The following is a 22439-nucleotide window of genomic DNA, read 5'->3' as shown; positions in this document are numbered from 1 at the left end:
GTGGTGCTACCGAGCCACTTTTGGTGATGGGCATTGAAGTCCCTCGCCTAGAGTACATTCTGCGCCCTTGCCACCCTCAGTGCTTCCTCCAAGTGGTATTCAACATGGAGGAGCACTAATTCGTCAGTGATTTTCGATGCTGGGTGGTCTGTCCGGTTTCATTTGTAGCAGTTTGATACAATTGAGCGGCTAGGCCATTTCAGAGGAATTTAAGAGTCAACATTGCTGTGGGTCTGGATCACAGGTAAGGGCAGCTGATTTCCTTCCCTCAAGGACATTAGTGAATTCCAGATTTTTATTTCATCTGCCGTGGCGGGATTTGGACCCAGGTCCCAAGGGCATTACTAGTTCAGCGACAATACCACTGTGCCATCGCCTCCCTCTGCACTGTCCCCCATCACACACTCCCAGGGCAGGTACAACATGGGGTTAGATACAGAGTAAAGCTCCCTCTACACTGTCCCCATCAAACACTTCCAAGTAAGGTACAGCACGAGGTTAGATACAGAGATAAGCTCCCTCTACGCTGTCCCCATCAAACACTCCCAGGGTAGGTACAGCACGGGGTTTAATACAGAGTAAAGCTCCAGCCCACTGTCCTATCAAATTTCCCAGGGCAGGTACAGCACAGGTTAGATCCACAGAAAAGTTTCATCTGCACTGTCCCTTCAAACATCTCAGAGAAGGTACAACATGGGTTGGAGACAGAGTGATACTCCATCCACACTTGCTAACAAGTGCAAAAGCTACCAGGGCCGTTCTAGCACAGGGTTAGATAAAGATTCAAGCTCCCTCTACACTGTTCCATCAAACGTCCCCAGGACAGTTGCAGCACGGGGTTAGATACAGAGTAAATCTCCTTCTACACTGTTCCATCAAACTCTCCCAGGACAGGTACAGCACAGGGTTAGATATAGATTAAAGCTCCCACTACACTGTTCCATCAAACTCTCCCAGGACAGGTAAAGCACAGGTTAGATAGAGTAAAATTCCCTCTACACTGTCCCACCAAATACAGACAGATACAGCACAGTTCTGAAGAAGAGTCATATTTAAGTTAAAATTTTAACTTCTGTTTCTCTCCACAGATGCTGCCAGGTTTGCTTTTTCCAGCACTTTCTATCATAGTATGGTTACAGTGTAGGAGGCCATTCGGCCCATCAAGTCTGCACTGGCTCTCTGAAGATCATTCCACCTTGTCCCACTCTCCTGCCTTATCCCCATAACCTTGCACATTCTCTCTCTTCAGAGAGCAATCCAATTCCCCTTTGAATGCTTCGTTTGAACCTGCCTCCACCACCCTTTCAGGAAGTTTGTTCCAGACTCCAACCATCCTTGGGGTGAAAAACTTTTCCTCACATCACATTTACTCCTTTTACCAAATATTTTGAATCTGTGCCCTCTTGTTTTTTTTTTCCCGATTTTATTTCAGACACACCATGTTAGATACAGAACAAAGCTCCCTCGACACTGGCCCATTCAACACTCCCAGGGCAGAAATCGCATGGTTACTTAGATACAGAGTAAAGCCTCCTCTACACTCCCATCAAACACTCCCAGGACAGGCAAAGCACAGGGTTAGATACAGAGTAAAACTCCCTCTACCGTGTCCCATCAAACACTCCCAGAGCAGATACAGCTGGAGTTAGATGTGAAGTAAAGCTCTCTTTACAATGTTGCAGTTTTTAAGTCACTGCTGCGTATCCTTTGTAAGAACGCACGAAAACGAATTAGGAGTAGGTCACTAGGCTCCTCGAGCCTGCTCCGCCATTCAATAAGATCATGGCTGATCTTAATGTAGCCTCAACCCTACATTCCTGCCTACCCACAATAATCTTACAACCCCTTGTTAATCAAGAATTAACAAGGGGCTGAAAGGTTATGTAGAAAGGTTGTGCAGATTAACCACCTAAAGCTCTTGATTAGGTTCCAGCTTTTTATGCACTCATGAAGCTGACATAAAACTTCGAAATGTAGTAAACAGCGAGGAACGGGATGATACGGAGGTGGAAGTTGGGACTCTCGCTAATGCAGTGGTCGGCAGCTCATCACCTGGATGTTCTGCTCAAAACCACTCACCATCCCGACTTGGAAATATATCGCCATTCCTTCACTGTTGCCAGATCAAAAATCCTGGAATTACCCCCCCCACCCACCCCTTGCACACCCCCACTCCCAACAGCACTGTTGGTGTACCCACACCCCATGGACTGCAGCGGTTCAAGAAGGCAGCTCACCACCACCTTCTCAAGGGAAATTAGGGGTGGGCAATAAATGCTGGCCTAGCCAGCGATGCCCACATCCCGTGAATGAATAAGGAAAAAACCTGAGGTGGTGAATAGCCTGATCCAGTATCAGGCAGTGGAAAGGGATGGAGTCGGTAAAATTTCTGGCTGAGACTCACCACCTGTTGTCCTGCATAAGTTCGCTGGCTGCCTCTGAGCTCTGTAACCTCTCCCCTTGGCTCAGGATCATGTAGAACAATGTCAGTCCAAACTGGCAAAAACAATTCGAAAAACACACTAAAATGAAAAGACCGAGTACTTCTGTCAACACGGCAACCTTCAGGCCCACAGGACATCCCAAAGCACTTTGCAGCCAATGGAGTACTTTACTGAAATAAGTCACTGTCGCAATGGAAGAATTAGCACACAGCAAAGTTCCACAAACACCAATACGAAAATGACCTGGATAATCTGTTCTTTTTAAAATTGATATTGATTGGAGGATAAATCGAGGGCACTGGAGTATCATTGATTCAAAACTCCTTCAGTCGCACCCCTCCTGGTGTGCCTTTACATGGGTGACTATTTGTCCCTTCCAAGTCTGTTAAGTGCTTTGGTGGGGGTGGCACGTCCTTTCCACATTAGAACACAATACAAGTATCACCAAAACATCACTGCCCCCTAGCTCAACTCGCACCCTCAAACTGAGGGCCAAACCGGGCTGCAATGCCTCGATTCCAAAATTCTCCATTCCTGCGTCTACATCCCTGCATGGCCTCAAACCTCCCTATCTCTGTGACTGATTCCAGCCCCTACAACCCTCCCGATCTCTGTGACTGATTCCAGCCCCTACAACCCTCCCGATCTCTGTGACTGATTCCAGCCCCTACAACCCTCCCGATCTCTGTGACTGATTCCAGACCCTACAACCCTCCCAATCTCTGTGACTGATTCCAGCCCCTACAACCCTCCCGATCTCTGTGACTGATTCCAGCCCCTACAACCCTCCCGATCTCTGTGACTGATTCCAGCCCCTACAACCCTCCCGATCTCTGTGACTGGTTCCAGCCCCTACAACCCTCCCGATCTCTGTGACTGATTCCAGCCCCTACAACCCTCCCGATCTCTGTGACTGATTCCAGCCCCTACAACCCTCCCGATCTCTGTGACTGATTCCAGCCCCTACAACCCTCCCCATCTCTGTGACTGGTTCCAGCCCCTACAACCCTCCCAATCTCTGTGACTGATTCCAGCCCCTACAACCCTCCCGATCTCTGTGACTGATTCCAGCCCCTACAACCCTCCCGATCTCTGTGACTGATTCCAGCCCCTACAACCCTCCCGATCTCTGTGACTGATTCCAGCCCCTACAACCCTCCCGATCTCTGTAACCCCCTCCAGCCATTACAACCCTCCCTATCTCTGTAACCTCTTCCATCCCCTACAACCCTCCCTATCTCTGTAACCCCATCCAGCCCCTACAACCCTCCCTATCCCTGTAACCTCCTCCAGCCATTACAACCCTCCCTATCTCTGTAACCTCCTCCAGCCCCTACAACCCTATCTCTGTAACCCCCTCCAGCCCCTACAACCCTCCCTATCTCTGTAACCTCCTCCAGCCCCTAGAATCGTCCCCATCTCTGTGACCTCCTCCTGCCCCGACAACCCTCTGAGTTCCTCCAGCCCCTGCACCACTCCCTATTTCTGTAACTTCCTCTCGCTCTACACAACCCTCTCCCCATCTGTTACTTCTTACTACACATCTTATCCTTCCCCATTACACTGTCAGCTCACCCTACCCTCTCTCCCCCATTCGCCTGTGCTTCCAAATCTCACTTATTCCCCCATTTCACGCCCAACCCCCCACTCATCACTCCCACCCACCCCCCATTAATTTACCCATCCCCACCCCCCTCAAACCATTCCCATCCGTGGACCCCCCCCACCACCACCACCTCCAGCAATTCCCACCCATTTCCCTCCGCCTATTCTTGTTACCTTGTTCTGCAGGATGGACGGGAAGTGGCTCCCGGGTTGGCCGGAGTGAGCCGAGCCGGTCAGCTGCTGGAGGAGCTCGGTCAGCGCGCTGGACGGGAGCCGATTGACCAGCAGGGAGCAGGGCTCGGTCAGGCAGGGCAGCACCTGCAACAAGACAGGACAGCAGCTTGACGGCACAGCGCCAAATGGCATAAACACATGCTCAGACACATGACACCCCCCACCCCGCCCCTCACCAGCCCACGGCTCTCTCTCACAACTTCAATCCTTCGCGCTGAGGAGACGACGGGGGCACCTCTGCATCGAGTCGCTGGGTAAAGCAGCCAACAAGCCTCATCCCAATGTATCTCATTGCCACCTGGCTTCCTCACCCACCCACCTTTCCCCCAACGCCCAGGTTTCCAGCTGTACAACCCTCAGCCGTTGATCAATTGCACTCCTCCCTTCCCCTGCAGGGGGCACTGCACAGGCACCAGAGAGCAAAGTCTCCCGCAGCACCGCATTCGCTCCTCACACAGTCTCAGGGTTAGATGCAGGCAAATCAACTCGATACTATTCCCATCAAACACTCCCAGGACAGGTACAGCACCGGGTTAGATACAGAGTAAAGCTCCCTCTACACTGTCCCCATCAAACACTCCCAGGACAGGTACAGCACGGGGTTAGATACAGAGTAAAGCTCCCTCTACACTGTCCCCATCAAACACTCCCTGGACAGGTACAGCACGGGGTTAGATACAGAGTAAAGCTCCCTCTACACTGTCCCCATCAAACATTCCCAGGACAGGTACAGCATGGGATTAGATACAGAGTAAAGCTCCCTCTACACTGTCCCCATCAAACTCTCCCAGGACAGGTACAGCACGGGGTTAGATGCAGAGTAAAGCTCCCTCTACACTGTCCCCATCAAACATTCCCAGGACAGGTACAGCATGGGATTAGATACAGAGTAAAGCTCCCTCTACACTGTCTCCATCAAACTCTCCCAGGACAGGTACAGCATGGGGTTAGATACAGAGTAAAGCTCCCTCTACACTGTCCCCATCAAACACTCCCAGGACAGGTACGGCACGGGGTTAGATACAGGACAGAGACAAGCTGAGTTCAACAGGGGCTCTGACTGTGATTAACTCCCTTCCCAGAACGTGGTAAATTTATTTAGTCTGGGGCAGCATCCACTCACAATCAGGCCGTTCAGAGAGAGGCCCGTTGGGCTGTGTCGCCAGAAGTCAATGTCATGCAACAGGCTTCAACGACTCGCATACAGCCATTACCCCTCAAACCTGTGGCGAGTTTAGGGAAACAGGCACAAGTGATGGAAATGAGACGATAAAGGGTGAAATGAGGACTCCAGGTTGCACAGACCAGGCTTGTATGCTCCAAGATTAAGAGGTGGACGAACTCAGGTGTTTAAACAGATTAATGAAGTCGATAGTGGAAGGGCCATTTGTCCAGAACGGGATGCAACCTTAAAATTACAGGGCCGATTCCAGGCAGCACTTCTTCACACAAAAGGTCCTGGGAAGTGGAAACTCTCCCCCCAAAAAAACCTGTAGAGGCTGGGGGTGAATTCACAATTTTAACACTGTGACGGGCCGACTTTTGTTGGATGTGGTCATTAAGGGTTATGGGAGCAAGAGGAATGGACGGAATTAAGATAGCATGCAACCGCGATTTATTGGAATGGCAAGACAGGCTCAAAGGGGCCGAATGGCCACCTCCAGCTCCCACATGATAGGCTCGAGGGGCTGAATGGCCAACTCTCGTTCCTGTGTAACAGGCTGGAGGGGGTTAAATGGCCTCCTCTTCCTAGGTAGCTGGCTCGAAGGGCTGAATGGCCTCCTCCTGGAGCTACCTCCCTGGAGAAATATTTCCAAATCTTTTGATGTTTGCTGAGGTGGCGGGGTGGGGGGGGATATTGGCTGACACACTTGGAGAATGCAATTTTCTTCATCCAATAGTGATACAGGGTCTGACGGGTAGTGGAAACAGGTTCAATTGTGGCAGGAACCAGAGGGGATAGATTTAAGGAGATTGGCAAAAGAACTAAGGAGATGACGAGAAACATGTTTTCCCGCAATGAGCTGTTTTGATCTGGAAAGCGCTGCCTGAAAGGATGAAGGGAGTACATTCAACATTAACTTTCGAAAGGGGAATTGGAAGAAAACTTGAAAGAAAAATATCGAGATGGGATGGGAAAGTGGCACTGGGATAGAAGATTAGCTACGATTTTACTGACTGGCAGAGCAGACTTGAGGTGACATCTGACTCACTCCTACTCCCAGTTATTACGGCATGAGGGAGGGACGGGATAGGATGGCGGGGAATAAATCGAAGAAGCTCTTTCAAAAGGACCAGTCTGGGCAAGATGTGCTGGGTGGTCTCCTCCTGCGCTGTGGGGTTCTGCACAACCTCAATCCACCAGAACAGGAAACGAAGGCCTGGGATTTAATATCTCACCGAGAGGAACGCCCTTTGGAGCCTCATTTGCGCAGTCACGCCACAGGGCGACCCTTGACCCCTGACCTGAAAGCACTGGGTCGCCACCCTGCACCCCCAAACGATTGAGCCACGGATGCCCCATGGTTCACCCCCCGACTGCTGCCCGCTCCATCCAGTGGGCAGCCACTCACCTCATCCTGACTGTCCTTCTTGACCAGGTAGGGGAGGTTCCGGGCAGTCGCCAGCACCACATTGGCAGCCTGCTCTGTGCTGAGGAGGAGCAAGACCTTCGCAGCCAGTCGCTTGCCCTTACGTATGCACATGATCTGTACAAAGTGGTCGTCGGTGAGTCTGTGAACAGAGGGAGGCGGTTACAACACCTGCCATGGCTCCCTGAAAGAAGAACAACTCCCACCCATCCTCAAGGTTTCCCAACGCCCTTAGTTACTCAGCTTAAACCCCATCTGGCCAGTGCCCAGATTCCCTCTCCGGAACACCCCCAACCCCAACCACTATCGCCTCCTCTATTCCACGCCCCAATCCCTGCCACACACACACACACATATACAGAAGCTCCCCCCTCACACACACGCGCGCGCCTTCCCACGCTCGCACCTCCCCCACCCCCTCCACACCCCACACTCACCCCCAAAACTCACTCACACACACACACCTACCTCTCGGTGCCGTGAGCCTGCTTCCCTCGCAAATTCTCGTACATCTGAACGATCTTGGCCTTCCTGTGCTCCAACACGGCCGGCCGCTCCTCCTCACTCACTTGCAGGAACTTCTTCTCCAAGTCCTGCACATCCAGCACCAAACTGTAGGTCTGAAGAGAGGGGTGGGTAGAGAGAGCGAGACGGGGGGAGGCAGACGGACAGAGAGGAGGAATCAGTACAGGTTACAAGCAAGAGCCGCACCAGACTGCATCTTTCAGAGCACGAACAGTTTTACACAGCCCCCAACCGCAGTCTCACCCAGTACTGGAGGGGGGGGTGGGGGACAACGTTGTAAAAACTGGAGCCGTGGGTCAGGCTTTATCGACCCACAGCACCCAAACCAGGAATCACTGCCACCGATGCACAGTGGCAGCGGTGTGCGCCATGTCCAAGATGCACCGGAGCAACTTGCCAAGGCTCATTCGACAGAACCTACCAAACCCTCAACCTCGACCGCCTAGAAGGACAAGGGCAACAGACGCATGGGAACGCCACCACCTGCAAGTTCCCCTTCGAGCCCTGCACCATCGTGACTTGGGACTGTACCACTGACCTTTCACCACCCCCCCCCCCCCCCCCCCCCCGACCTCTCAGGGCCTGGGCGTCGTATCCAGACCCGCGTGTGGGTGCGAAGGCAGTGGCGTCAGAGACTGACCATGCACCCTGCGCGGCAAATTCAAATCTGACCCGAGAGGCACTGACTGAATATCGTCGACTCTCTCTTTCCGATGCTTCCGCAGCCCAGGGAAGACATGTCGCGCTGCAGCCGAGTGGAGGTTTCTGACCAACACTGAGACACTTTACAGCACAGAAAGGGGTCATGCGACCCAGCAGATGGTGTCTGTGCCACACACAAGGCTCCCCCGACACCGACTCTTCTGCCCCCTTTCATTCTCGTGTGTTTATTTAGCTTCCCCTTAAACGCATCCAAGACTTTAACATTGTCATTTCTTAACACATCTGGCTACATGGAGGAAGAGGCACTGCACCCAATTTGAGTCATCACTCAACTCAGACTGGGTGAGATGACAGTGATCAGCAGCTGGATTGACATCAGTAGGGATATACTCAGTAACACAGAGTGCTGGGGGGAGAGGGGTTACTGAGTGACAGTGTGAGGGAGCTGGATTCACATCAGTAGAGATACAGTCAGTAACACAGGGCGCTGGGGGAGAGGGGTTACTGAGTGACAGTGTGAGGGAGCTGGATTAACATCAGTAGAGATACAATGAGTGACACAGGGCGCTGGGCGGGGAGGGGTTACTGAGTGACAGTGTGAGGGAGCTGGATCGACATCAGTAGTGATACAGTCAGTAACACAAGGCGCTGGGGGAGAGGGGTTACTGAGTGACAGTGTGAGGGAGCTGGATTAACATCAGTAGTGATACAGTCAGTAACACAGGGTGCTGGGGGTGAGGGGATACTGAGTGACAGTGTGAGGGAGCTGGATTAACATCAGTAGAGATACAGTCAGTAACACAGGGTGCTGGGGGAGAGGGGTTACTCAATGACAGTGTGAGGGAGCTGGATTAACATCAGTAGAGATACAGTCAGTAACACAGGGTGCTGGGGGAGAGGGGTTACTGAGCGACAGTGTGAGGGAGCTGGATTCACATCAGTTGAGATGCAGTCAGTAACACAGGGCACTGGGGGAGAGGGGTTACTCAGTGACAGTGTGAGGGAGCTGGAATAACATCAGTAGAGATACAGTCAGTAACACAGGGTGCTGGGGGAGAGGGGTTACTGAGCGACAGTGTGAGGGAGCTGGATTCACATCAGTTGAGATACAGTCAGTAACACAGGACGGGGTAAGACTTGAGGACTAAATATTAATTTCAGCATTTGTAGTATCTGATCAAAATTCCAAAAATTTTCACAAAAGAGGCGAGCATCCCATCCACCGGGATGTCGGGGACGCAGGTCTCCGGGGTGTCGGGGACGCAGGTCTCCGGGGTGTCGGGGACGCAGGTCTCCGGGGTGTCGGGGACGCAGGTCTCCGGGGTGTCGGGGACGCAGGTCTCCGGGATGTCGGGACGCAGGTCTCCGGCGTGTCGGGACGCAGGTCTCCGGCGTGTCGGGGACGCAGGTCTCCGGGGTGTCGGGGACGCAGGTCTCCGGGGTGTCGGGGACGCAGGTCTCCGGGGTGTCGGGGCGCAGGTCTCCGGGGTGTCGGGGACGCAGGTCACCGGGGTGTCGGGGCGCAGGTCTCCAGGGTGTCGGGGCGCAGGTCTCCGGGGTGTCGGGACGCAGGTCTCCGGGGTGTCGGGACGCAGGTCTCCGGGGTGTCGGGACGCAGGTCTCCGGGGTGTCGGGGACGCAGGTCTCCGGGGTGTCGGGGACGCAGCTCTCCGGGGTGTCGGGATGCGGGACGCAGGTCTCCGGGGTGTCGGGACGCAGGTCTCCGGGGTGTCGGGATGCGGGATGCAGGTCTCCGGGGTGGCGGGACGTAGGTCTCCGGAGTGTTGGGGCGCAGGTCTCCGGGGTGTCGGGGCTCAGGTCTCTGGGGTGTCGGGGCGCAGGTCACTGGGGTGTCGGGGCTCAGGTCTCCGGGGTGTCGGGACGCAGGTCTCTGGGGTGTCGGGACGCAGGTCACTGGGGTGTCGGGGCTCAGGTCTCCGGGGTGTTGGGACGCAGGTCTCCGGGGTGTCGGGGCTCAGGTCTCCGGGGTGTCGGGGATGCAGGTCTCCGGGGTGTCGGGATGCGGGACGCAGGTCACCGGGGTGTCGGGATGCGGGACGCAGGTCACCGGGGTGTCGGGACGCAGGTCACCGGGGTGTCGGGACGCAGGTCACCGGGGTGTCGGGACGCAGGTCACTGGGGTGTCGGGGCTCAGGTCTCCGGGGTGTCGGGACGCAGGTCACCGGGGTGTCGGGGCGCAGGTCTCCGGTGTGTCGGGGGGCAGGTCTCCGGGGTGTCGGGGATGCCGGTCTCCGGGTTGTCGGGGCGCAGGTCTCCGGGGTGTCGGGACGCAGGTCACCAGGGTGTCGGGGACGCAGGTCTCCGGGGTGTCGGGGACGCTGGTCTCTTACTTGTTCAATGGCAAAGAGTGTCTGCCGCCTCTTGTCCCGCACTTGCTTCTCTTTTGTTTCCTATGGGGAGAAAGGGCAGAGGATCAGAGCCTGTAATGAAACTCACCACGGACTTCCAAATATACCCTCTCTCAGGAAGATCAGCCTCAACCTTCCTCGATACAACCACGCTTGGTCACAACCCACTTCTTAAAAGAAAACAGTAGCTGGGGCTATGGCACAGGGGGCAGTGGTCTCCAGGTACACAGTAGCCCTTGTCGTTTAGTGTCAGTGTGAGGAGTGGTCTCCAGATACATCTGTAACTTTTCTCTCCCAGAGACAGTGCGAGGAGAGTGGTCTCCTGATACACCTGAAACCCTGGTCTCTCAGCATCAGTGTAAGGGGAGTGGTCTCCATATAAACCTGTAATCCTTGTCCCTCTGTGTCAGTGTGAGGAGAGTGGTCTCCATATACACCTGTAACCCTTGTCTCTCTGCGTCAGTATGAGGGGAATGGTCTCCATATACACCTGTAACCCTGGTCTCTCAGCGTCAGTATATGAGGGGGCTGGTCTCTATATACACCTGTAATCCTGGTCTCTCTGCGTCAGTGTGAGGGGTGTGGTCTCCATATACACCTGTAACCCTGGTCTCTCTGCGTCAGTGTGAGGGGAGTGGTCTCCATATACACCTGTAACCCTGGTCTCCATATACACCTGTAACCCTTGTCTCTCTGCGTCAGTGTGAGGGGAATGGTCTCCATATACACCTGTAACCTTGGTCTCTCAGCGTCAGTATGAGGGGGCTGGTCTCCATATACACCTGTAACCCTTGTCTCTCCGTGTCAATGTGAGGGGAGGGGTGTGGTCTCCATATACACCTGTAACCCTTGTCTCTCTGCGTCAGTGCGAGGGGGCTGGTCTCCATATACACCTGTAATCCTGGTCTCTCTGCGTCAGTGTGAGGGGTGTGGTCTCCATATACACCTGTAACCCTGATCTCCCAGCATCAGTGTGAGGGGTGTGGTCTCCATATACACCTGTAACCCTGGTCTCCCAGCATCAGTGTGAGGGGAATGGTCTCCATATACACCTGTAACCCTGGTCTCTCAGCATCAGTATATGAGGGGGCTGGTCTCCATATACACCTGTAACACTTGTCACTCAGCGTCAGTACAAGGTACGTCTACAGGTACAGCTGTAACCCATGGCCGCTTCCCCATTGTCAGTGCGACAGGAATCTCCAGAAACACTGCAACCATCAGCCCATCTCTCAGTATCACTCCGAGACAAGATCTCCAGGTACAACTGTAACCCCCATCTCCCAATGTCAGTGCGAGGGGAATCTCCAGATACACCTGCAACCCTCATTTTTAAAATTTGTTTAACAGGATGTGGATGTCGCTGGCTGGGCTAGCATTTATTGCCCACCCCGACTGTCCTCAAGAAGGTGGTGGTGAGCAGCCTTCTTGAACTGCTGCAGTCCATGTGGTATAGGTGCACCCACAGTGCTGTTTGGAAGGGAGCTCCAGGATTTTGACCTGGCAACAGTGAAGGAACGGCCGATATATTTCCAAGTGAGGATGGTGAGTGACTTGGAGGGGAACTTCCAAGTGGTGGTGTTCCCATGTATCTGCTGCCCTTGTCCTACTAGATGGCAGTGGTTGTAGGTTTGGGATGTGCTGTCGAAGGAGCCCTGGTGAGTTCCTGCAGTGCATCTTGTAGATCGTACACACACTGCTGCTACTGTGTGTCGGCGGTGGAGGGAGTGAATGTTTGTGGAAGGGGTTTCAGAGCAAAGGGAGGGCTCCAGAAATACCCTCCTCTCCCTTAGTGTCAGCGAAGGACACCTGGTGAGCTTGGCCTCTATTTTACCCTATGATGACTCTAAATTAACCTGGTGCACACACACCCCCTTGAACAGCGCAGCACTCTCTCAATGCTGGCAACAGGGGAATGTCCCCCTGGGTTCTGAGGGCTTGAATCTCTGGACTGGGGCCTCCCATAGACAAGGGCCTCTGAGTCAGGGCAATGGAACATTGCCATCAACTGAGCCACAGATGAAGTAGCGTGGAGCTTCAGAGGGAAAGCAAGCTCTTTGGTACAGAGAATAGTCAGTGTCCAGGGACCATGGTGCAATGAAGGTTCAAAAGGAACAAAGAAAAACAAATAAGACAATAGACAAATTTTAGAGCTTACATCATCATCTGTGCGTGTCGTCACCACGGCGTCGATCATCTTCCGAGGGTTGTTCACACTGGATACGGTGAGTTTACCCAAGGACCCCTCGAACTGCACTGTAACCAACAAAGGAGCCGTCAGCACCAGCAGGTTTTTTTGGCATGCGAGTGTCGCTCCTAAGCCCAATATTTATTGCCATCCCTCGCTGCCGTCGAGGTGACGGTGAGCTGTTTTCTTAAACCACTGCAGTCCATCTGCTGTAGGTAGACCCACAGTGCTGTTAGGGAGTTCCAGGATTTTGACCAACCGACAGTGAAGGAATGGCGATATAGTTCCAAGTCAGGATGGTGTGTGGCTTGGAGGGGAAATTCCAGGTGGTGGTGTTCCCATGTATCAGCTGCCCTTATTCTTCTAGATGGTAGTGGTCGTAGGGTTGCAAGGCGCTGTCTAAGGAGCCTTGCTGAGTTACTACAGTGCATCTTGTAGATAGTACACACTGCTGCCACTGTGTACTGGTGGTGGAGGGAGTGAATGTTTAAACTGGCAGATGGGGTGCCAATTAAGCAGGCTGTTTTTGCCCCGGTTCAGCCCCAAGCTTAAGAGTGTTTTTAGGGCTTCATTTATTCTTTCACGAATATGGACATCGCTGACAAGACCAGCATTTACCGCCTGTAAGCTCCTTGCCCTTGAGAAGGTGGGTGTGAGCCGCCTTCTTGAACTGCTGCAGTCCATGTGGCGTAGGTACATCCACAGTGCTGTTAGGGAGGGAGTTCCAGGATTTTGCACCAGACACAGGGAAGGAAGAGTGATATATTTCAAGTCAGCATGGTGAGAGGCTTGGAGGGGAACTTGCAGGTGGTGCTGATCCCATGCATCTGCTGCTCTTGGATGAGGGAACCAAATGCAATGTTTCCAAGTTTGCTGATGACACAAATCTGGGCAGGGTTAAGATTTGGGAGGAGGATGCAAGGAGGCTTCAGGGCGATTTTGACAAGTTGTGTGTGTGGGGAAACACATGGCAGATGCAGCATAACGTGGGTAAACGCTTATACTCTTCGGTGTGAAAAACATAAGGCAGAGTATTGTTTAAATGGTGGTATATTGGGAAATGTGGATGCACAAAGGGATCTGGGTGTCCTTGTGTACCAGTCAATGAAAGTAAATAGGCAGGTGCAGCAAGCAATTAGGAAGGCAAATGCTAAGTTGGTCTTCATTGCAAGAGGACTCGAGTTCACAAGTAGGGATGCCTCACTGCAGTTATACTGGGCCTTGGTGAGACCACACCTGGAGTATTACGTGCAGTTTTGGTTTCCCTACCTAAGAAAGGATATACTTGCCATAGAGGGAGTGCAGCAAAAGTTCACTAGGCTGATATTGGGGATGGCAGGACTGTCGCATGAGATTGGTTGGACTGGGTCTGTATTCACTGGAGTTTAAAATAATGAGAGGGGAATCTAATTAAAACATATAAAATTCTAACAGGGCTACACAGACTGGATGCAGGGATGATGTTTCCCCTGGCTGGGGAGTCTAGAACCAGGGGCCACAGTCTCAGGGTACGGGGCAGTCCATTTAGGACTGAGATCAGGAAAAATTACTTCACTCAGAGGGCGGTCAATCTGTGGAACTCTCTACCACAGAAGGCTATGAGGCCGGATCACTGAGTATATTCAAGAAAGAAATTGATACATTTTTAGATATTAGGGGCATCGAGGGGGTATGGCGAGAAAGCGGGAATATGGCGTTGACTTAGAGGATCAGCCATGATCATATTGAATGGCGGAGCAGGCTCGAAGGGCCGAATGGCCTCCTCCTGCTCCTAGTTTCTACGTCCTTCTAGGCGTTAGAGGTCGAGGGTTTAGAAGGTGGCAGGGGGCAGGGAGCTGTGGGGGCGCTCCCCACAGGTCATGGCTGAGAAAGCAGAGGTCCAGGAGGGCCAAGCGTTGGCCCGCTCCAGTGCTGACCCTTGACCTGAGGCCCGCACTTTGCGTGGAGGCAGCCATATGGAATTACCTGGCCGGTAGGTGTGCTCCAGCTTCGCCACCTGCGGCGTGATCAGCTTCGTCCGCTCCTTCTTGGGCCCCTCATTGTTCAAGTCCAGAGCCGCCTGCTTCTTCTCCAACCTCTCAAAGTAGTTCTGTGTTGGGAGAAAGCAATGGGGACAACAGGTGAGCGGAGAGACCGGTGTCCTTCAGCACATGGGGGCAGGGTAAGTCAATAAGGTGATTAAAAAAGCACATGGGTTACTTGGTTTTTAATAATTGGTGGCATAGAACATAAAAGCAAAGAAACTAGTACTTGAATTTCATAAATCACTGATTAGGCTTCGGCTGGAGTATTGTGGACAATTCTGGGCACCACACTTTCGGGAAGATGTAAAGCAGGCCTGTCCAACTTTTTTGCGTGGGGGGGGGGGGGGGGTGCCACATGTCAAAATCTTTCTCACCCAAAGGGCTGCTGATCAAATTTCAGATTGGTAAACATTGGCACAACATTAAACATGAATTTTAAAACCAAAACCTCTGTGGTATGGAAAAAAAAACAACTTACTGAGCAAAAAAGAAACCATGAGTCATAAATGGGGATACAGAGGGGGGGGTTTACCACGAATGAGGAATTTCAGTTATGAGCAGAGGTTGGGAACATTAGGATCGCCCTCCTGGTAACAGTGAGGGATTGAGAGGTGACCTGAAAGAGGTTTCACAGTTAATAAAGAGGTTTTTAATGAAGCAGAGATGGCAAAGCTATTCCCTCAGGGAAGTAGGTCAATAGCCAGAGATCAGAGGTTTAAAAATCATCGGCAAAGGAGCTAGAGGGGAGATGAGACATTTTGTTTCATACAGAAAAGTCAGGGTCTGGAACACTTGACCTTAAAAAAAAAATGATCCCATTAATAATCCTAAAAGGAATTTGGACAGGTACTTGAGGATCAGGAACCTACAGGGTCATGGGCAAAACAGATGTGAGACGAATTATGACTGCTCTTTCAAAGATCTGGCACAGGCAACCAGGGCTGATTGGCCTCCTTCTGTGCTGTAGCTTTCTATGCAGTTTCCATGGCTGTGGCTACTAGCCTGGAGAGGAGATTGGCTGGCAGAAAACAGAGAGTACGCATATATGGGCCTTTGTCCAATTATAAGGATGCGACTAGGAGTCCCACAGGGGTCTGTCTGTGCCCGGGCCTCAACTTTTTACAGTTTACATCAATGACTTAGATGAGGGGAGCGAAGGCACGGTCGCTAAGTTTGCAGACAACACAAAGATAGGTAGGAAAGTATGCTGTGAAGACAACATGAGGAGTTTGCAGGCAGATATCGATAGCTTGAGTGTGTGGCAAAAATCTGGCAGATGGGGTGTAATGTGGGAAAATGTGAAGTTGTTCACTTTAGCAGGGAGAATAACAAAAGCAGAGTATTACTTAAATAGGGAACGACTGCAGACTTCTGAGGTGCAGAGGGATCTAGGTGTTCTCGTGCATGAGTTACAAAAAGTTAGTATGCAGGGACAACATGTAATCAAGAAGGCTAATGGAATGTTAGCTTTTGCTATGCGAGAAATTGAACATAAAGGTAAGGATGTTGTGCTTCAGTTATACACGGCATTGGTGAGACTGCACCTCGACTATTGTGCGCAGTTTTGGTCTTCTTACTTAAAGGTGTAAATGCATTGGAGGCGGCTCAGAGGAGGTTTACTAGATTGATACCTGGACTGAGCGGGTGGTCTTATAAGGAAAGGTTGGACAGGCTGGTTTGTTTCCACTGGAGTTTAGAAGAGTGAGGGGTGACTTGACTGAAGGATATCAGATCCTGAACGGTCTTGACGAGGTGGATGTGGGAAGGATGTTTCCTTTTGTAGGTGAGTCCAGGACTAGGGAGCACTGTTTTAAAATTACAGGTCACTCTTATAGGGCAGAGACGAGGAGAATTATTTTCTCTCTGAGAGTTGTGCGACTTTGGAACTCTCTGCTGCCAAAGGCGGTAGACGCAGTCGGGGGGGTCACTGAATCTTTTTAAGGTGGTGGTAGATAGATTTTTTTTTTGCTTTTATCGTAGATAGATTCTTGTTAGGTAAGGGAATCAAAGGTTATCAGGAGTAGATGGGAGTGTGGAATTCGAAACACAAACAGATCAGCCATGATCTTATTGAACGTCGGAGCAAGCTCGAGGGGCCGAATGGCCTACTTCTGCTCTTATTTTGTTTGTTTGCGGCTGGAACACTGCCAGAGATGGGGAGAAGCCTCTTGCATTTCTGGGCTTCAGTTTCCAGCCAGGATAGTCAAATTGATCGATCGAGCCGGACGGAATCCGGGGGGGGGGGTTTCCTCCCATCACGTTCACCGGAGGCCTCTGGGCCTCATTGCCCCGCCTGCCGGACTGGGAAACGAGAGGGCGTTCCGGTAAAGGTCTGGACTGTTGACGTCCACCCCCTTGTGCGTGAGTGTACACAACACGGGAACAGGCCATCCTACCCGCCAGTCCATGGTAGCAGTTGCCTTTCTTGCGAGCTCTCAGCCCAAGTCACATTGACACGGAATTACACTGAATTTTACCACACAGGAATAGGCCATTCAGCCCAACCGGTCCATGTCAGCATTTTTGCTCCACACCAGCCTCCTCCCTCCCACTCCACTTCATCTCACCAATCAACCGATCCTTCACTTCCTTTCTCTTTCATGTATTCATTTAGCTTTTCCTTCAAGGCAACCAACACTATTCACCTCAATTACTCCCTGTGGGCGTGAGTTCCACATTCTCATGGCTCTCTGGGTAAAGCAGTTCCTCCTGAATTCCCAACTGGATTTATTAGTGGTTATCGAACACTTATGGACCCATGCCCTGGTCTCACCCATGACTGTGAACATCACCTCTACGTCTACCGTCTCAAACTCTTTCATAATCCAAAATGTCCCCATCAGGCAAAAGAAAAACCCCAGTGTTCAATCTTCCCTGATAGGTCTAACTGCTCAGTTCTGGCATCCTACCTCGAAGCCTCTTTTGCATCTTCACCAATTCCTTTTTATCTCTTTGACAAAATGGAGGCCAGTAGTGTGCGAAGTACTCCAACTGCGGCCTAAGCAAGATTCTGCAAAAGTTTAACGCAACTTCTCAGGTTTTGAATTGTGCGCTTGGGGCTCATTACCACGCTGGATGAGATTAACTATCGCAGGAGTTGTGCGCGCGCGGGTGAGAGAGAGAGAGACACTCAGTACCACGCCTGGTGCATCAGGCTAGCGCAGCACCAGGCCAGGGTTTGAGCCTGGGTCCTGTCTGTTGATGCGGCCTGAGCCGCCAGCGACAACCGCCCCCAGCCCTGCCTACCTGATAGTAGTAATCATCCAGGTAGGGGTCTGCGCTCTGTAGCTGCATCATTTGGATCTTGCTGACCCACTCCTTCTCCCGCTGGGTCATCAGGTTGCTGTAGGGGTCCTTCTTCATCTGCTCATGATAGCTGCCCCTGCTGTGCCTGTCTCCTCCAGATCCATTCTGCCCTCGGTGTTGGCTGAGCGAGAGAGAGAGAAAGAGAGCGAGCACGGGGAGGCGCGAGAGAGAGAGAGGGAGAGAAGGCGTGAGAGGGAGAGGGATAGAAGGCGCGAGAGAGAGAGGGAGAGAAGGCGCAAGAGAGAGAGGGAGAGAAGGCGCGAGAGAGGGAGGGAGAGAAGGCGCGAGAGAGGGAGGGAGGGAGAGAAGGCGCGAGAGAGGGAGAGAAGGCGCGAGAGAGAGGGAGAGAAGGCGCGAGAGAGAGGGAGAGAAGGCGCGAGAGAGAGGGAGAGAAGGCGCGAGAGAGAGAGGGAGGGAGAGAAGGCGAGAGGGAGAGAAGGCACGAGAGAGAGGGGGAGAGAAGGCGTGTGAGAGAGGGAGAGAAGGCGCGAGAGAGGGAGAGAAGGCGCGAGAGAGTGAGAGAAGGCGCGAGAGAGCGAGAGAAGGCATGAGGGAGCGAGGGTGAGAAGGCGCGAGAGAGCGAGGGAGAGAAGGCACGAGAGAGGGAGGGAGAGAAGGCGCGAGAGAGAGAGGGAGAGAAGGCGCGAGAGAGAGGGAGAGAAGGCGCGAGAGAGAGGGAGAGAAGGTGCGAGAGAGAGGGAGAGAAGGTGCGAGAGAGAGGGAGAGAAGGCGCGAGAGAGAGGGAGAGAAGGTGCGAGAGAGGGGGAGAGAAGGCGCGAGAGAGAGGGAGAGAAGGCGCGAGAGAGAGGGAGAGAAGGTGCGAGAGGGAGGGAGAGAAGGCGCGAGAGAAGGCGCGAGAGGGAGGGAGAGAAGGTGCGAGAGAGGGGGAGAGAAGGCACAAGGGAGAGGGAGAGAAGGTGCGAGAGAGAGCGAGAGAAGGCGCGAAAGAGGGAGAGAAGGCGCGAGAGAGAGGGAGAGAAGGTGCGAGAGAGGGAGGGAGAGAAGGCGCAAGAGAGAGAGGGAGAGAAGGCGCGAAAGAGAGGGAGAGAAGGCGCGAGAGAGGGAGAGAAGGCGCAAGAGAGAGAGGGAGAGAAGGCGCGAAAGAGAGGGAGAGAAGGCGCGAGAGAGAGGGAGAGAAGGCGCGAAAGAGAGGGAGAGAAGGCGCGAAAGAGAGGGAGAGAAGGCGCGAGAGAGAGGGAGAGAAGGCGCGAGAGGGCGAAAGTGCGAGACAGGAGGAGAGGGACAGGGAGAAAAAAAAATAAGTGCAAAGAGTGAGGGAAAGCGTGCGAGACAGGCAGTGAGAGACACAGAGACCAATCATTGCTTTCTCGGTCTTGTGATTGAGGTATGATTCCACACTGTATCTGTAGTATTGAGATAGACTGTACGTTCTCTATTTATCTGTGCCCCTGTGCCACTGCTCTCACGTTCTCCAATGCTCGGGGCCAGGCGCAGGGACATGGTGGTGTATTTGTAATGTCACTGGACTCATGATCCAAAGGCCCAGGGTAAAGCTCTGGGGACATGGGTTCAAATCCCACCATGGCAGCGAACGGAATTTAACTTCAGTTAATAAAGCTGGAATTGAAAGCTCGTCTTAGTAATGGTGACCCTGACAACTATCACTGATTGTCATAAAAATCCATCTTGTTCATTAACGCCTTTTAGGAAAAGAAATCTGCTACCCCCACCCGGTCTGGCCTACAACCGAGTACAGGCCCACCGTGATGTGGTTGACTCTTAACGGCCCTCTGAAGTGCTCATTTCAAGGGCAATTAGGGATGGGCAACAAATGCTGGCTTTGCCAGCGACTCCCATGTCCTACGAATGAACGAAGGAAAAAAAAACACCATTGTGTCAAACATTCCCGGGGTTGGTTCAGCACAGTTTCGATATGGAGTAAGACTCCCTTCTATTCCTTCAAACGCTCCCAGGGCAGGGACAGCACAGGGTTAGACAGACAGTTAGAGAGTAAACCTCTCCCTACACTGTCCCCATCAAACACTCCCGGGGCAGGTACAGCATGGGGTTAGATACAGAGTAAAGCTCCCGCTACACTGTCCCCATTAAACACTCCCAGGAGAGGTACAGCACGGGGTTAGATACAGAGTAAAGCTCCCGCTACACTGTCCCCATTAAACACTCAGAGGACAGGTACAGCACACAGTTAGACACAGGGTAATGCTTGTTCTGCAATCCCCTGTCAACGTGCCTCAACGTGAATCTAATCTAAATCAATCAACGTAACACTGCTGTCCTCTCACCAGCACAAGCACTTTCGGCTCCTCTGCCTGAGACTGGTTTGACCGAAAGTCCCCAGGGAGGCGAGGAGGCAGTTTCTGACCCACGAGCAACCCCCAACCACCCACAAATTTCCACATTTCATGCATTTATCCACGGGTCGTTCGGAAGTTAGTATTGAATCAGTTTCCACTATCCTTTCAGACAGTGCATTCCTGATCGTGACGACTTGCTGCATTTAAAAAGAATTCTCACCTTCCCTCTCTGATTCTTTTTGCCAATCATCTTAAATCTGTGTCCCCTGTTAGCCGACTCTTCTCCCGCTGAAAACAGTTTCTCCCCATTTAACCTATCCAAATCTCTCATGATTTTGAGCACCTCTGTTGAATCTCCCCTTTAACCTTCTCTGCCCTAGGGAGAACATTTCCAGCTTCTCCAGTCTCAACACGTTAACTGAAGTCCCTCAATCCCTGGGACCGCTCTGATCAATCTCCTCCGCACCCGCTCCAAGGGCCCAGGGCAACCTCCCGAAAGTGCGGTGCCCAGGATTGCGCACACGCCCCTCCAAGCTGAAGTCCCTCATCCCCAGTGCTATTTCCAGTAAATCCCCTTCTACACCTTCTCCATGGCCCTTGGCTGCCTTGCTAAAGTCTGGGGCTTGCTATAGGACACCAAGGGAAGGAGCCACTTACTTCCTGGAATTCTGCAGCTGGAGCCGCTGGTTGAGGAGGCGTCGATGCTGGGGGTGGAGGTGGGTCGTGTCGGCTCGGAACATGGGCTGGGAAGACCTGTTGAGCAAAGTTGAGCAAAGGTCTCAAAACAGCGAGCATTGATTCAGCATCATTCAACACAGTAGATCGGAGGCATTTCGCAGGAGCGACTGTGAGCCGGAGTGAGAGGGTGGGCGGCGGGCCAGAGAGTGGGGAAGGGGGGGGCCCAGAGGAGCGGGTGGGGGAGGGGCAGAAACTGCAGCGGCCCAGAGATTGGGCCGGGGAGGGAGGTGTGGCAGAGAGGGGGGAGGGGGCAGGCCAGAGAGGGTTTGGTGGGAGAGAATGGGGTCAGGTTTAGGAGGGGAATTCCAGAGCTGAAGGCTGAGGCTGCGGAAGGCATGGCTACCAATGGTGGAGTGATTGAAAACGGTGGTGTGCACTGGGGTCAAGGTCAGAGGAGCACAGGGGAGCAAGGCTGAATAAAGTTAGAGGGGTAGGGAGCGATGAGGCCAGGCAGAGAATTGAAACAAGAATAAGAAGATTAAAACTGAGGCGTTGATCGATCAACAGGGCCTTGGTGCAATTTAGTGCAGTAGAGTTTGAATGAGGTCATGAAGGGCGGAAGGTGGGAGGCTGGAAGGGAGAGCGTTGGAGTAGTCCAGGCTGGATCCGTCTAAGGCATGACGAGCAGTCTTTAAATATTCCTCTGACCAATGGGGCTCAGAATAAATTGCACACAAACTAATGTCGTTACAATTCCAGACCAGACCCCGCACCGCCAAATGTCAGTACAATCCTGGACGAGACCCCCAAATCTAGGTTCGATCTGGTTCGGGGCCAGTAACCTTTTTTTTTGCTGAATTAGATGAAATTTGAAACCCCAGTTACTCACTAAGAGAATAAAGCCACAAGATTCCACAGTTTTAAGCCAACAGAAGAAATCTTACTGTACATGAATTGACAAAGCAAACAGTCAATACTATTTATCTTACACTCTATAACGTGCAGACTTAAACATGAGGTAAACATGAATTAGCCAGACAAACTGTGGCGGGACGTACCACAAACTGCACATGAAACGGCAGACTCAACTGAGGCAGGTCCCATGCATTGCTCAGCAACCCACCCAGACATCAGTCATCGCTGCAAGCCACAAAAATTCTCTAAAGCTGTCTTCCTCATGAGGGATTTCAACTCCTCTCTTTCAAAGAGCTGGGGCTGAGTCACAGCCGACAGCAGCTCTACCGTTTCATGGATACAATCTTAACTCAAAAGGCGAACTGATCGAGATTTCTCTCAAATCTGTTTGCAGGTCCAGCCTTTTCGTTCTCGTGCTAAGCTGACCTGCTACCGAGACTGTGTTCCTCTGTTGGCTAAGCTACACTTCAGCATCTGAACAGGGCGATGGTCCCAGCTTCTCAGCCATGCCACTGCCAGCAACTGCTTCTGGGCTTCTCTGAGCACCAACGCTTAGCAGCAGGGAGCTACCGAACAGCTCCCAGGGTTTGTCTGAGCCTCAGCCCCTCCAGCATCACAAAG

At 52.5% G+C, this 22439-nt stretch overlaps 1 protein-coding gene across 1 annotated transcript in view; it reads right to left on the bottom strand.

Annotated features, from left to right (window-relative positions):
• The window catches only part of LOC144672008 (protein PAT1 homolog 1-like), a 40194-nt gene that overhangs the window by 5111 nt on the left and 12644 nt on the right, over window positions 1-22439 (bottom strand). Inside the window, exons 7-15 of the mRNA XM_078533941.1 lie at window positions 20883-20978; window positions 17890-18070; window positions 14585-14708; window positions 12590-12687; window positions 10414-10473; window positions 7343-7494; window positions 6857-7016; window positions 4224-4367; window positions 2405-2496 (exon numbers count right to left, since the gene is read on the bottom strand). Of these exons, the coding sequence (XP_078390067.1) occupies window positions 2405-2496; window positions 4224-4367; window positions 6857-7016; window positions 7343-7494; window positions 10414-10473; window positions 12590-12687; window positions 14585-14708; window positions 17890-18070; window positions 20883-20978 (1107 nt within the window). The remainder of the gene's footprint in view (window positions 1-2404; window positions 2497-4223; window positions 4368-6856; window positions 7017-7342; window positions 7495-10413; window positions 10474-12589; window positions 12688-14584; window positions 14709-17889; window positions 18071-20882; window positions 20979-22439) is intronic.

The sequence above is a fragment of the Cetorhinus maximus genome, chromosome 35 (assembly GCF_964194155.1).
Source record: "Cetorhinus maximus chromosome 35, sCetMax3.hap1.1, whole genome shotgun sequence".
Lineage (NCBI taxonomy): Eukaryota > Metazoa > Chordata > Chondrichthyes > Lamniformes > Cetorhinidae > Cetorhinus > Cetorhinus maximus.
Note: the sequence above shows the minus strand (reverse complement) of the source record. Positions and strands in the feature narration are given on the sequence as shown.